This window comes from Coregonus lavaretus (assembly GCF_964263955.1).
Source record: "Coregonus lavaretus genome assembly, chromosome: 26".
NCBI classification, from domain to species: domain Eukaryota; kingdom Metazoa; phylum Chordata; class Actinopteri; order Salmoniformes; family Salmonidae; genus Coregonus; species Coregonus lavaretus.
Window position 1 is genome coordinate 15308342 of NC_140013.1, and position 16469 is coordinate 15324810.

The window sequence follows — 16469 nt, forward strand, 5'->3', positions numbered from 1 at the left end:
TCCCTCTAGCAGACAGACTGACAAGCCCAGACCCCTTGTCTCTGACCCCCTCTGGGTTGTCACAGAGACACACAGAGAGAGGCTTGAGTAACACGTCAGCAAGTCTGTGTGTGTGTGTGTCAGACCCTTTTGTAAAAGGTATCTGGGATATTTGGTAATACCGGCACTGAACACAAGGTCCACTATTTTCAACCCCCCTGAGCCTCTGTAATCCGAAGGTTAGCAATGCTAACAAGAACATGTAAAATCCTACAGAGAATGCTAACTAAATGCTAACGAGGGCATTGCAAACATTTTATACAGTCTCTGACTTAAACTATATGCAGGACAGATGTCCCAGCTCATAAAGTTATACAAGTAACTAAAAAATGCTACTCACAGTTTGCTGCACGCACAAAACTAATATTAAACAGTAAGGCTCTTGATCCAAGAGGGGATTCTCTGCTGTTACCAAGCAAAGCTTGATTTTGGAAGAAGCTAACCACTTAGCTTGATACAGTAGCTAACTAGCTACTAAATTAGCAAACGAAATGCACAACTGCAGATCATTTAGCACATTTTAGAATGTTAACTTAATGGTTATAAGATATCTAGCTGGCACACATTTAGTTGTGAATTCCATACTGTAACTAGATCACCTGGCGCATGCTGCACAACAGTGAGTGACTCACAAGGCTCCGGTCTCTTGTCTCTTGTCGTTTTGTGCTTGTAAACAAACACCACGTGACTGACGACTACCGGTAAACTTCATCATATTACAATTATTATGTCTCATATTTTAACTAAATGTAATCTATTAGCTTCCAAAATGTAAGTACTGTAGGTATATCTAGCTTTCCGATAACACATTCTGATTGAATGGCTAGTCCTGCACTTTGTAAAATCCCAGAGTGCATGTTGGAAAAAGATCTTGGTTCCTTTCTAAACATAGCAATGTGAATGCAAAGAGGACTCGGTCCACAAAATAGTTGAAATAAACTGGCAAAAGAGTTGAGTCCTCATTCAAAGGCAAGGGCAGTGTGAATACAAAGAGAACTGAGTTCTTTTTCTTTTTTTACCCCAGAGTTCACTTTAAAGAGGACTGAGATCGGTTCTTTTAAAGAGCACTATATGTGAAAACACCCTAATAGGGTCTCTGGAAAGAGGCGGATCTTATCTGTCTGAATGTCTTCTGCTGACTGAGCCTCCAAGACATGTAAATGGTGAAGTCAGAATCAGGGTTTTCCCGTTCTTTTACTACAGTATGTGTAATAATAATTATATCTCTACATCCTCACTGCACTGATTCCTGCCTACCCCAACCTACCTACCTGCCCCTTCCCCTCCATGCCCCTTCCCCTCCCTGCCCCTTTCCCTCCTGCCCCTTTCCCTCCGTGTATATGTGTGTGTGTGCACACGTGTATGTGCATGTGTGCGTGCATGTGTGTATGTATGTGTGTTTGTGTGCATGCCCGTGTGTGTGTGTTTGTGCATACGTATGTGCATGCGTGTGTGGGGTGAGGTGTGGTCACTGGTCACCCAGTACAACCGGTAGGCCAGGGGCCTCTAGAATGGGCCAGTTGTCCCTACTAACCCCTAGCCACTCCCAGAGCTGCCTGACACAGAGCAGAGTACGACCTGCCTGGCATTGGGACAGATGGGGCAGTAGGGGACAGGGGGGACAGTGTGAGAGGGGATAGTGTCAGAGAATTGAGTTGGACAGATAGATCTAACAGACCCATAGATTGGATTTGAATGCTAAGGTAGATTTCAATTATTGCTTTTAACATGTATTATTGGCATCAAGCCTTCATTCAAATGTTTGTGCAGTCTAATAGTAAGATCTCTATATATCTAGTACATAGGACATCCACATGCCATCATTACCAGCCGGCACTCAACTACTAAGCAGATTTTTTTTTTTTTACTCTAATACCTCAATACAAAATGGAAAAATAAAAGAATTCACTCAAAAGACCATAACAACCAATTATTGCTCAATTTATGCTGTATTTCCACTGTAAATATCCTGGTGGGTGGATGTCAGTGGATGTCAGTTGGCTGAGAACTCCAGAGGTTTTCACCATGATGGATCTGCTGGAGAAGCTTCGAGGGAGAAACGTTGTGGTCGCCCCCTGATGACAACCATGCTGCCTGAGGCTAAGGCTGAGGCTGCAGCAGCTGGATCCAGTGACTCGGATTCTCTCTGTACTCGTTTTCTCTCTGTTCATCTCTCTGTTGCTGTCTCGCTCTCTTGCTTGCCTGTTTTCTCTCTTTTTTCTTCTGTCCGTCTCTCTTTCTCCATCTCGCTTGCTCTGTCTCCCTCTCTCTCCATTTCTCTTGCTGTCTTTGTCTCGCTTACTCCCTAGGTTGCTCTCTGTCCCCTTTTCTCTCATTTGCTCTCTCTCTCTCTCTCTCTCTTGCTTGCTCTCTTGCTCCTTCTCTCTGGCCTTCCCCTTCTTCTACCCCTCTCTCTCCCACCTCTCCCTCCCTCTTAGCCCCTTCCCCTCTCTCCATCTCTACAGAATGATTCAGTTGGTCATGGTGGTGGCAGACAGGACTGTGGATGTAAAGGGATCTTGGTCTGCCTTGGCTCTGGCTGTGGTTTCTCTACTGGCTGGGCTCTCTGTGGTGTGATGTGGTGGGGACTAGTGTTTCCCACACCAGCTAGCCAGCCTGAAGACCGTCCTCTGTCCTCTGTTCTCCCATGCTTCACCACTACAGGGTTGTAATAGTTTGTGGATGGAATGACTGGGACTGAGAAAAAATAGTCTAAACGGGATGGATGGAGAGAGATGGGAGGGTGAGAGGGAGAGAGACTGAGACAGGGGCCATATATAGTCCTTGTGGTCATAGACTAAACAAAACTTCCAGAGGGAAGAAAAAAACTGTCAGACAAAAGTCACAGAAGTTCTATTTTCTCCTATTTTTTCGCTTTTCTCCTTCGTAGTTCCTGTGTCAATTTTTCATTGATACTGTTGCACATGTCTGTGTGCCCCTGTCCTTGACATATTATCAGATAGCACTTTATCTTTCAGAGTAACTGTTGTGTTGTTTGTATACAGTGTTTTGTGTACATATGTGTGTTTTGTGACTTCACGTTTGTGTCTCTTAATGATATAACATTTTGCCAGCTTGCTCTAGGGTCTAGAGATGTATGATACATGCTGATGTCATATGTTATACTTCATCTTTTAAAGAAGCACTCCAGCTATTTCTGGACTTTTCCTGTTGAAAAGCAATATCCCAAATACAAATACAATAATGTACACACACTTAAGGGTAATAAAAAATATGTTCTGAGCAGAATTGTGTTTTTTAGACACAACTGCGAACTTCAAGAATTGGCCATTCAAGGGGTTGGTCTGATGGGTTTACTCTGATGTCATTGGCCTCCCCCTTGCTTGAGGGAGGGAGGGACCATAGAGCAATAGAGCAATAGAGAACAAAAGAGGAAATCCCCCCCCCCCCCCCCACACACACACACACACTTGTGCCATGTCATGTCATACCTGGACCACCTATTGAGATGTGCTTTTTGTTAAGTAAATCAGGTGATACATGAGGTGGAAAGGAGATTGGTCTTTAACTTTTTCCTTTTCTTTTTTACCTGCTCACTGATATTTATACATTACACACATAGCTGAGGAAGTGAGGGAATGGAGTCAGGAGGCCACATGGCGTGAACTCTGGAGAGTATTCCCCAACCCCCTCCCCTCCATCCCCCCATCCCTGTAAACATAGACTGAGAGGAGAAAGCCTGCGAGTGCTTTACTCCCGCCAGGCACCTTCCCTGTGTATTTTTATAAAGTCATAAAGTGCACCATGTGGAGAGAGAGAGCGCTCTCTCAAGTCAGCCATTGTGCCTGCTGGACCTAGGCCTGAGCTGGACCCGCTCCCACTGAGAACTAGTCTGTGTTCATCTTTCTCTCTCCCTCTGCTTTACACCTTTACACTCTCTCTCCTCTCCCTCCCTCCCTCCCTCAACCCTTTATATTGTCCCTTCTCCCTCCCTCCCTCAACCCTTTATACTGGCCCTTCTCCCTCCCTCCCTCAACACTTTATATTGTCCCTTCTCCCTCCCTCCCTCAACACTTTATACTGTCCCTTCTCCCTCCCTCCCTCAACACTTTATACATTTTTTACATTTTAGTCATTTAGCAGACGCTCTTATCCAGAGCGACTTACAGGTAGGGAGTGCATACTTTCGTTCTGGCCCCCCGTGGGAATCGAACCCACAACCCTGGCATTGCAAGCGCCATGCTCTACCCACTGAGCGACAGGAGGACTGGCCCTCCCTCCCTCCCTCCCTCCCTCCCTCAACACTTTATACTGTCCCTTCTCCCTCCCTAAACCCTTTTTACTGTCCCCTCTCCTCGCTCCCACTCACCTCTTAACATTCTCTCTCTCTCTTTCTCACTCTCTCTCCCTCAAGAGTAAAGTCTGTCAGTACAGTGTAGTAGCCTTCCCAGTATGTAGTGTGTCACTACTATGGTATTCTGGAGTGTTGGCTGGCTGCTGCAGCCGTAAGGAGAAGACTTTCAGCTCCACACAGTGTTTTCCCTCTGGGAAAATAACACACACGTCCCTCAGCATGTCAGCACAGTCACCACATACAAATAGACAAACCTCTCATCATGTCTGGAGACTTACAGAAAACCACTGATTTGCAACTAGTAAACGGGTGAATGATTCTGAGTGTACATATTTGTTTCTTGCTGGTATATATATATATATATATATATATATATATATATATATATATATATATATATATATATATATATATATATATATATATATATATATGCCACTTAGCAGACACTTACAAAACAGGTACATTAATTATAATACAGTGGGGGAAAAAAGTATTTAGTCAGCCACCAATTGTGCAAGTTCTCCCACTTAAAAAGATGAGAGAGGCCTGTAATTTTCATCATAGGTACACGTCAACTATGACAGACAAATTGAGATTTCTTTTCTCCAGAAAATCACATTGTAGGATTTTTAATGAATTTATTTGCAAATTATGGTGGAAAATAAGTATTTGGTCACCTACAAACAAGCAAGATTTCTGGCTCTCACAGACCTGTAACTTCTTCTTTAAGAGGCTCCTCTGTCCTCCACTCGTTACCTGTATTAATGGCACCTGTTTGAACTTGTTATCAGTATAAAAGACACCTGTCCACAACCTCAAACAGTCACACTCCAAACTCCACTATGGCCAAGACCAAAGAGCTGTCAAAGGACACCAGAAACAAAATTGTAGACCTGCACCAGGCTGGGAAGACTGAATCAGCAATAGGTAAGCAGCTTGGTTTGAAGAAATCAACTGTGGGAGCAATTATTAGGAAATGGAAGACATACAAGACCACTGATAATCTCCCTCGATCTGGGGCTCCACGCAAGATCTCACCCCGTGGGGTCAAAATGATCACAAGAACGGTGAGCAAAAATCCCAGAACCACACGGGGGGACCTTGTGAATGACCTGCAGAGAGCTGGGACCAAAGTAACAAACCCTACCATCAGTAACACACTACGCCGCCAGGGACTCAAATCCTGCAGTGCCAGACGTGTCCTCCTGCTTAAGCCAGTACATGTCCAGGCCCGTCTGAAGTTTGCTAGAGTGCATTTGGATGATCCAGAAGAGGATTGGGAGAATGTCATATGGTCAGATGAAACCAAAATTGAACTTTTTGGTAAAAACTCAGCTCGTCGTGTTTGGAGGACAAAGAATGCTGAGTTGCATCCAAAGAACACCATACCTACTGTGAAGCATGGGGGTGGAAACATCATGCTTTGGGGCTGTTTTTCTGCAAAGGGACCAGGACGACTGATCCGTGTAAAGGAAAGAATGAATGGGGCCATGTATCGTGAGATTTTGAGTGAAAACCTCCTTCCATCAGCAAGGGCATTAAGATGAAACGTGGCTGGGTCTTTCAGCATGACAATGATCCCAAATACACCGCCCGGGCAACAAAGGAGTGGCTTCGTAAGAAACATTTCAAGGTCCTGGAGTGGCCTAGCCAGTCTCCAGATCTCAACCCCATAGAACATCTTTGGAGGGAGTTGAAAGTCCGTGTTGCCCAGCGACAGCCCCAAAACATCACTGCTCTAGAGGAGATCTGCATGGAGGAATGGGCCAAAATACCAGCAACAGTGTGTGAAAACCTTGTGAAGACTTACAGAAAACTTTGACCTGTGTCATTGCCAACAAAGGGTATATAACAAAGTATTGAGAAACTTTTGTTATTGACCAAATACTTATTTTCCACCATAATTTGCAAATAAATTCATAAAAAATCCTACAATGTGATTTTCTGGATTTTTTCCCCCTCATTTTGTCTGTCATAGGTGACGTGTACCTGTGATGAAAATTACAGGTCTCTCTCATCTTTTTAAGTGGGAGAACTTGCACAATTGTTGGCTGACTAAATACTTTTTTCCCCCACTGTATATGTGTACGTGATCCCTGCGGGAATTGAACCCATTACCTTAGCATTGATAACCCAACACTTTTACCAGTTTAGACATATAGGCAGTCATAGTTTTGTACCACTAGATGCTGTCAGATGTTTAACAGCCTCTCTCCCTCTGTGTTCTCTCCACAGGTGATGTACCTGGGCAAGGTGACCATCTCAGGGACCCAGTTCCTGTCGGGCTGCACAGAGTCGGCGGTGGTGGGCCTGTGGGACCGCCGGGCGCTGGCCCAGGAAGAGCACCTCCCTGCCAACTCCCTCCTGGAGATCCGCCCCTTCCAGGTGCGCCTGCACCACCTGGACGGGCGTGGCGAGGCCTCGGTCACCATGGACACGTATCAGGTGGCACGCATCGCCTACTGTACAGCGGACCACTGCACGAGCCCCAATGTGTTCGCCTGGATCTACCGGGAGATCAACGACGACCTGACCTTCCAGATGGACTGCCACGCCGTGGAGTGTGAGAGCAAGCTGGAGGCCAAGAAGCTGGCCCACTCCATGATGGAGGCCTTCCGCAAGACCTTCCACAGTATGCGCAGCGATGGACGTATCCACAAGAGTGGCTCCTCGGACGAGTTCGCCACCGACGACTCTGCTCCAGACGACTCCACCCCCGAGGAGGATGGTTGAGCACCAGGGTCGCCACCGCCCCCCTCCCCCGGTCGCAAACCCGTGAGGGGAGGTGCACAGGGGCAGCCAGAGCACTCTTTCTACTCTCTGTCTCTCTCACTCTACTCTGGTTTAAGGAAAAAAAACACAGAACAAAAACTAAAACTGACCGACACACAGATCGCAAACGCCGACTAAAGGATGACGAGGACGTAGTTTTAAAAAGGGAAAAATAAGAGGACAAAGGTACAACAAGAGCCCTAACCTATGGGGAAGCGAAACTAAACTAGCGCTGCCTCTTTGGATAAATAGGTCCTCAAACATCTGGATAGCCATTGAAGCACCTGATCTGCCCATTAGAGATTAGTGAATAATGGTAAGACAGTTACATTCCCATTCGATGCTGCTGTCTGTTCGCCTGTCTGTCTGTCTGCAATGTGCAGAGAGACTCTGCCTCTTTACATCACCTCTCGCCCCTCTCCCACCCCTTGCTGCCCAATCAAAAGCCCAGATCACTTCCTAAAAATCCCAGATCACTGCCTCACATTCTGACTTTAAAACAACAGCACTATGGAGTTACGAGTTATGCCTGTAGCACTGTTAAATGTGTGATTTAAAAAAGAAAGCCTTGACTCTAATATATGTGTGGAAGGTTGCCGGGAGGAGGGAGGTCCTGACATATATATTAGGCCACGAGAGCGTCATCCATTATCGATCACATTTTGATTCCTATTTGGAAGCATACCAAAAGTGAGTCTTGTCTGTTGACTTTGTGCCTCACTTCTCACACACACCAAGGCTGGTCTCTCAGTCCCGCAGTCCCCAACATGTGTGTGTGTAGTCGTGGATGTGCATGTGCATGTGTGTGTGGAATGTGTGATCTAAGAAAAAGGATTGTCAGGAGAGAGAGCATGACCGATAACGGCCTAGTAATCCAATCCAACTAAAAGTGTAAAACTTCTCACAGCCTTCGCAGCATCCATTTTGGGAAGCTCTGCAGGGCTTTTTAAATTGAAACAGTAATGTGACCATTTGCCACGTTTATTTTATAATTTTTTCGTATGAAAAGGGCAAGTAAATGTGAGAGTCACAGAAACCGATGTTCTAGGACCCCAAACACAGCCGTCCATAAAGAATGCCCGAAGCCTCTTTGCCTGTGCTGAATGTATTATAGGTCTGTCGTGCTGCAAGCTCCTTACACCTTTTAGTTACTGTTTTCTTTGTGCATTTCTTCTACATTGTTATATGTGGATTAGGTGCAGTTGGCGAGGGCAGTTTTCTGTACAGACACCTTAAGGGAACGATTATGTCTTGTGGGCTGGATGCGTGTTGAGTCCAGACACACATTTCAGTTTCCCTGTGCTGTCGAAGGCTACTGGAAGACTCCACGACACAAGAGCCCCACCCCCTTTTCTAACAAGACTCTTTTGAATGGACTGGATGCTGGTACTCACAGTGGGTTGGGTTATGTATTTTGTCTGTTGTGACTGAAGCAGATTTTATTAAGATGGCTCTGGTCAGTACGTACATATATAAATATATACATTGTATTTGAAACTCATTCAATAAGCTTATGTAAATACAAAAAAAAGTATCAGTTTCCAAATATTACAGCATTAAATGTTGATAGCCATTTTAAATAAACAAGGGAACATCAAAGACAGCACCAGTGTTTTACAGTAAATTGTGAATATGTAGAGTTCCATAGAACTGGCTGTTAAGAGGGTGTGAGCCTGGGACACATGGCTTGAAATGCCAGGATGAGAGGAGGAGAGTGTTTATAAAGCTGTAGATTACTGTGTCATGTCTTGTCTGAAGGCTCAGACGTGCTTTAAATGTCTGGAAATGTTACCATAAGTGTTTTCTATACAGTATTTGCAAAGATAAAGAAGCAATCACATATAAACTATTTACCAAGACTGACTGGTGATGACGAAGTGTCTTTTTTGTTACGAAAACGTTATTCAGGTTGGCTGTGATGCTTTGCCTCCATAACAAATGTTTCTCACAGTACTAGGAATCGTACGTGGGCTGTTTATGTATTAGGTTTGTGTACACATACAATATTACAGCCAGAGGTTTGCTCCAGTCCTACCAATAATTGTATTTGTCTCCATTTCTTACATTCACAGACCGCAAAGCTCTTTTCATTGTTGTGGGGCTCATTCCCCTCAACCACCAGCAATGCATGTCAGCCATTTTGGTGCCGACATCAGTCTCAAGGTATTCCCATAACTCGGGTGCTTATAGTTTCTAAACCTAGAGGTGAAACATCGCAAGACTTCCGGGAATGCTTGTGAAGCAGACCAAGCAGACCAGGCCAGGGTTTGGGGTTTGAGAAGTCATTGAGAGAAGTGAAAAATTATTTATTAGTTGTTAATTTTCTCGAATTCCAAAGGCACAGCCTTGTGAAAGTGACAAACTGACATGTTTTAATTTTCGTAAAAGATGATTTGACGGCCTGCACATGCGCACTTCGGCACGAGACGACCGTTAGACCCGATTATGTGTTTCTGTGCATGAGCTTAGCTAGCCAACGTCGCCATGACATCACCTACAAGCACGATCAGGGATTTCTATTGGAGAAGCAGTTTCTGCCTATCTTGATACTGTACTGTCTTTGCTATCATTTTGCTGCTCAGAAACTGCAGAGAATCGAGAGCAAAATGGATGCTGGAAACAGTGTATATGACTGCTGAATGGGAGCACTGCCTCCTTCTGGAAGGTAGAGGAATACCTTCCTCACTTTCCCATTCAGATAAAAGAGCATACCCCACATATAGAATATATTTAGATATTTGGATAAATTATGTTATGGGTTTATTATATATGAGAAGTGTGCGGTAATGACAATCTCTGGCCCTGCATTACAACTCGCAAATTGACTAATTCTTATGGACTTGTCTGTCTCTGTCTGTCTCCATACACTTAATGTGTAGACAGTTACATAGTCAGGGTATGCTTCTCTGTCTGTGCCACTTTCTGTCTTGGTTGAGGGGCCAGCCTGAACCTTTCAAGTTGCTCCACCATTTTGTCTCTTAGATGTGTTTAGTGTTCTCCTGTGCTCCTGTATTCCTCTTCGTTTGACCCAGTTCTGGGAGTATAGTACGTCAGTGCCGGGGGCCCGCGGGGCCCAGAATGAGGCCACCCCTGCCGGGGCCTGCCTGCTTCCTCCAACGAGGCGTCAGTCAACCATACAATACCACTCTGTTCCTCCTCCAGCTGGCTGGCGTCCGCTGGGTCCCCACGCCGCCTAGCTACCCGCCCAGTGCCGGCATACTTGAGGTCCGGTCCCGGGGAACACTCTGCCAGCACACAGCTCTCTGATCTGCTTCCCCCTCTCTCTGCTCCCCTCTCCCTCGTTTCTCTCTCTCTCTTTCTCATATCTCCATAAGTTACAGGCTAGGTGAGTGAGGGGTTACTCACTCAGTCACTCAGTCACTCACTCTTTCCCCAAGCAGGGGACCTGGGCCTCATGAAGAGAGAGAGGAGGAGTGTAGAGAGTGTAATCAGAGAAACACGTGTGAAATGGACCAGGAAGTCTACTAGCAGGGATTACATCACCCACTACACTAAAGGAAATGGCCCTACCTCCCTGCTGTCAGGATCTGAGAACTGGCCTACCTCCCTGCTGCACATGTTCAGCTCACTCTCTGCCCTCATGTGTAAAGGCCATAACTCAGCCCACAGAGGTACAGTGGGGGGAAAAAGTATTTAGTCAGCCACCAATTGTGCAAGTTCTCCCACTTAAAAAGATGAGAGAGGCCTGTAATTTTCATCATAGGTACACGTCAACTATGACAGACAAATTGAGAAAAAAAAATCCTGAAAATCACATTGTAGGATTTTTTATGAATTTATTTGCAAATTATGGTGGAAAATAAGTATTTGGTCACCTACAAACAAGCAAGATTTCTGGCTCTCACAGACCTGTAACTTCTACTTTAAGAGGCTCCTCTGTCCTCCACTCGTTACCTGTATTAATGGCACCTGTTTGAACTTGTTATCAGTATAAAAGACACCTGTCCACAACCTCAAACAGTCACACTCCAAACTCCACTATGGCCAAGACCAAAGAGCTGTCAAAGGACACCAGAAACAAAATTGTAGACCTGCACCAGGCTGGGAAGACTGAATCTGCAATAGGTAAGCAGCTTGGTTTGAAGAAATCAACTGTGGGAGCAATTATTAGGAAATGGAAGACATACAAGACCACTGATAATCTCCCTCGATCTGGGGCTCCACGCAAGATCTCACCCCGTGGGGTCAAAATGATCACAAGAACGGTGAGCAAAAATCCCAGAACCACACAGGGGGACATAGTGAATGACCTGCAGAGAACTGGGACCAAAGTAACAAAGCCTACCATCAGTAACACACTACGCCGCCAGGGACTCAAATCCTGCAGTGCCAGACATGTCCCCCTGCTTAAGCCAGTACATGTCCAGGCCCGTCTGAAGTTTGCTAGAGTGCATTTGGATGATCCAGAAGAGGATTGGGAGAATGTAATATGGTCAGATGAAACCAAAATATAACTTTTTGGTAAAAACTCAACTCGTCGTGTTTGGAGGACAAAGAATGCTGAGTTGCATCCAAAGAACACCATACCTACTGTGAAGCATGGGGGTGGAAACATCATGCTTTGGGGCTGTTTTTCTGCAAAGGGACCAGGACGACTGATCCGTGTAAAGGAAAGAATGAATGGGGCCATGTATCGTGAGATTTTGAGTGAAAACCTCCTTCCATCAGCAAGGGCATTGAAAATCTTTGGAGGGGATTGAAAGTTCGTGTTGCCCAGCAACAGCCCCAAAACATCACTGCTCTAGAGGAGATCTGCATGGAGGAATGGGACAAAATACCAGCAACAGTGTGTGAAAACCTTGTGAAGACTTACAGAAAACGTTTGACCTGTGTCATTGCCAACAAAGGGTATATAACAAAGTATTGAGAAACTTTTGTTATTGACCAAATACTTATTTTCCACCATAATTTGCAAATAAATTCATAAAAAATCCTACAATGTGATTTTCTGGATTTTGTTTTCTCATTTTGTCTGTCATAGTTGACGTGTACCTATGATGAAAATTACAGGCCTCTCTCATCTTTTTAAGTGGGAGAACTTGCACAATTGGTGGCTGACTAAATACTTTTTTCCCCACTGTATAGGCGTTTCCTGTGAGTACAGTATGTGCAGTGAGTGACTTGGGACTGTTGTGAATGTCTGCTCTAAAACGGAGTATGCAGATATCTGAGTAAGTACAATGGTTACAATTGAGGTGGGACTTGTGAAGAGCAGATTACCCTCCGACGTGCACTTTAAACTTTGAACCTGGATTTATCAGGAGTGGACTGTAAATAGTTGTGAGGACTCATTTTGCCATTGCCATGTGGTCTATATAACTTTTGCTCTCCATGACATTCACTAATACCAACTGTCTGCGTAAAACTGTGATCACTTTGATGTGGCGATTTTGTTTCATGGATATATACACTGAGTGTACAAAACATTAAGAACACCTTCCTAATATTCAGTTGCACAGCCTGCTTTTGCCCTCAGAACAGCCTGAATTCGTCGGGACATGGACTCTACAAGGTGTCGAAAGCGTTACACAAGGATACTGGCCCATGTTGACTCCAATGCTTCCCACAGTTGTGCCAAGTTGCCTGGATGTCCTTTGGGTGGTGGACCATTCTTGATACACACGGGAAACTGTTGGGCATGAAAAACCCAGCAGCGTTACAGTTCTTGACACAAACCGGTGCACCTGGCACCTACTACCATACCCCGTTCAAAGGCACTTAAATCCCTTTTGTCTTTCCATTCATCCTCTCAATTGTTTCAATTGTTCTTTAACCTGTCTCCTCCCCTTCATCTACACAGATTGAAGTGGATTTAACAAGTGACATCAATAAGGGATCATAGCTTTCACCTGTATTTACCTGGTCAGTCTATGTCATGGAAAGAGCAGGTGTTCTTAATGTTTTGTATAGTCAGTGTAGATGAAATTGATGTTTCGAAAATAAGAAAACGAATAGAGCAGTAGGCAAAATAAGAAGGCATTGCAGAGAAAATATAAAAATTTAAGGTGATTAAAGGTAAGTGTGTTTGTTTGTGTGTGTGTGTGTGTGAGAGAGAGTGAGATAGAAAATGAGAGAAAGAGAAAGGACGGTAAGTTTAGTAAACCTGACGTATTTTCCAGAACAGAACAGAGGAGACCACGAGGTCCCTGTCTGACTTACACAACGTTTCAGTCATGTCCAAGCACTTCATCCCTACTCATCGCTCACATCTGATTGGCTCATAAACCATTAATATGATTTAGATCCCGACCATAAGGAAAGATGGAGTGTCTGAGTGGAGGAGGCCGGTGCATATCACAAACCCTAAGACCACAGATTCTCTCATCCCTGGAAGTTAAGCCACCGGGATTTCCGGCACACCACTATCCTACTGAACCTACATTTCCAAGTCCTATCTCATTGTGCTCTCAGAACACAGGAAATGCCTGAGAATCTCATCCATGAAAAACAGGGATGTTGGGAAGAAGCTCAGAGCAGAGCGTGCCATGGCAATGATTGATCCTAGAAGTATGTGTGTGTTAACCCCAGGAGAGAATCAACTAAGAAGAATGGAATACATTTCTCTCACAGTGATTCAATGTATAAATGTTATTTGAGATTCACACAGATTCCTGCCTGCCCACACGGGCATCTTGCTCACAGATGCTGAGGGGAGAGTTGGGCAACACTGCAGCACACAACATTTACATTTACATTTAAATCATTTAGCAGACGCTCTTATCCAGAGCGATTTACAAATTGGTGCATTCAACTTAGGTTAGCCAGTGGGACAACCACATCTTGATCACAGTAAGTACACTTCTTCAAACAAGCAGCTGTGAGCAAAGTCAGTGCAATCAGGGACAACTACATCTCGATCACAATAAGTACATTTCTTTAAACAAGTCAGTGCTAGCAGGTGAAATAAGTCAGGTGTTAGTTTAGACGAAAGACAGTGGTAGTAAAGGGGGGTAGAAGGATTACTATTATACTATTCCAGGAATTCCTTAAAGAGGTAGGGTTTCAAGTGTCTCCGGAAGGTGGTCAGTGACTCCGCTGTCCTGGCGTCGTCCTGGCATCCTGCTGACTGGGCCACAAGCACCGCCTGGAAAGAGAACAGCAGACAAACAAACAAAGCAAAGCAGACACACACACGCAAACAAACACACGTGTGCACACATACATATATACACTCACACACAGACAGATTCCTAGTATACACAAACCTACTAAAACCTCCCACACACTAAAAACACACCCAGTCAATGAAAATGCCCTTTCCCAATTTTTACTGTAATTTTTACTGTATCCTGTGTTTCTCCAGAACATTATACTTAAGGCCTTGTTGAACAATATAACTCATGATAAACTTTGATTTATTTCGATGACAAGTTGATGGTGCTGGATTGAGGTTGATTATGATTATTATGGATGTACAGTCAGACTGGTAGTAGAATCTTTACATTGGCAGTGGGCTTCATGATTCAGTTTCTACTTCAATGCAGAAGTCTATTATACAGAGTCAAGCTCTTGGAAAGGAACAGTAAACGTGTCCTCAATGTTACCTACTGAGGATGACAGGTGAACACAAGAACTGTAGGTTTTCTCTATCTTATCATATCATATCATATCAACACATTATAAAATGAGGTTAGAAAATTACAGTGAGTAATTCCCATTTGTGGCCATTCATTTCCATTTACTGTAATAGATCTGCCTCTGTTCCCATTGAAGTCACTAATTGGATGCTACTGCACATTCATTTCCTCAAGAGGGCACTGTAGTTTTTCAAATGAACAGTCTTCAAATGTCAGGATGATGCTGTTGTGTTGTTTAAAAAAACTAAAACATCATGGTGTTTTTGGCTTGTGTATGTACAACGTGAAAGATTATCTTGTTAGGAAATGTGTGGGTTGGGACAACTTCTTAGCAGGCTAAAACTCGAAAACTCAGTTATCCAATTGACACATTTTCTTCTAGGCTATTGACTCTGCTGGTTTATACAAGTGAAAGAGGATTTTGTTTGGAAATATCTATGTCTTTGAGTCCGGACAGCCTCTGAGCAGTAACCAAAACTTGAGGACTCTGTCTTCCGAATCCACATATTTCTATTGGCTCTGCATGCTTGTTTATTAACATACAACAGAGTAGCAAGGTAGCAGGAGCAGAGACATCTCACTCACTCCTTTTCTGGTTCATATACAGTCAATGAACTAAGCAGACCAGACCCAGCTGCTAATGCATTGGTGCCTATGGGAGATACACCCCTTCAGCAAGATGGCGCCGACAGACATGGCAGCTCTGCTTCTAGCTGTCTCCCGAGGGCGCAGTGGTCTAAGGCACTGCATCGCAGTGCTAGCTGTGCCACTAGAGATCCTGGTTCAAATCCAGGCTCTGTCGTAGCCGGCTGTGACTGGGAGACCCATGGGGCGGCGCACAATTGGTCCAGGGTAGGGGAGGGAATGGCCGGCAGGAATGTAGCTCAGTTGGTAGAGCATGGCGTTTGCAACGCCAGGGTTGTGGGTTCGATTCCCACGGGGGGCCAGTGTAAAAAATAATGTATGCACTCACTACCTGTAAGTCGCTCTGGATAAGAGCGTCTGCTAAATGACTAAAATGTAGCTCCTAAGCAACTTTGCAGTATTTTGTTTTTGTGTGTGTTATTTCTTACATTATTAGCCCAGAACGTTTTTTGTGTTATTACATACAGCCGGAAATAAGTTTTGGATATCAGAGTGGCGGTAACTCACCAGCATTTCGACCAGGAATACGACTTTCCCGAATTGAATCCTTTGTTCGTACCCCCCAGGGCAATTGAACTTATCCCAGAGGCTGCTCCACGGAATTATTTGTTTTTTCTTGGGGGGGGGGGGGGGGTCACGGATGGTTGAGGGACAGCTCTTGGGGAACTGTGGGGGGGATCTTGGAGGGCTGGTGGCCTGGCGGTTGGGAGCTTGGGCCAGTGGCTGATGGATCGCTGGTTCGGGTCCCTTTTTTTGACCTTGTGGGAGATCTGTCGACGTGCCCTTGAGCAGGGCGTTGACCCTGGTTGCTTCTGTGTGTCGCTCTGGATGGGAGACTGTTAGATTACTAATGTGATGTAGTTGTTGAGTCACTGCAAGTATATTGTATGTTTTAAATATTCAATACTAAAAGAATAATAAAAGAATATACACGGACATGGTGACTGAGTTCATCAGGAAGTGTATAGGGGATGTTGTTCCCACTGTGACTATTAAAACCTACCCAAACCAGACACCGTGGCTAGATGGCAGCATTCACGCAAAACTGAAAGCGCGAACCATTGCATTTAACCATGGCAAGGTGACAGGGAATATGG

At 44.7% G+C, this 16469-nt stretch overlaps 1 protein-coding gene across 2 annotated transcripts in view; it reads left to right on the forward strand.

Moving 5' to 3' along the window:
* Positions 1-8988, forward strand: part of LOC311102146 (PTB-containing, cubilin and LRP1-interacting protein-like) — a 31981-nt gene extending 22993 nt beyond the window's left edge. The window contains exons 3-4 of one of the 2 annotated variants that reach the window (XR_014609974.1): positions 6593-7445; positions 8326-8988. Coding sequence is in view for 1 of the 2 variants with exons in the window: in XM_084143379.1 (XP_083999505.1) it covers positions 6593-7090 (498 nt within the window). In the remaining variant the exon portion in view is untranslated. Of the gene's footprint in view, positions 1-6592 lie in introns of both variants that reach the window. The other variant, XM_084143379.1, reaches the window with a different exon arrangement.
* The last annotated feature ends 7481 nt before the right edge of the window (positions 8989-16469 follow it).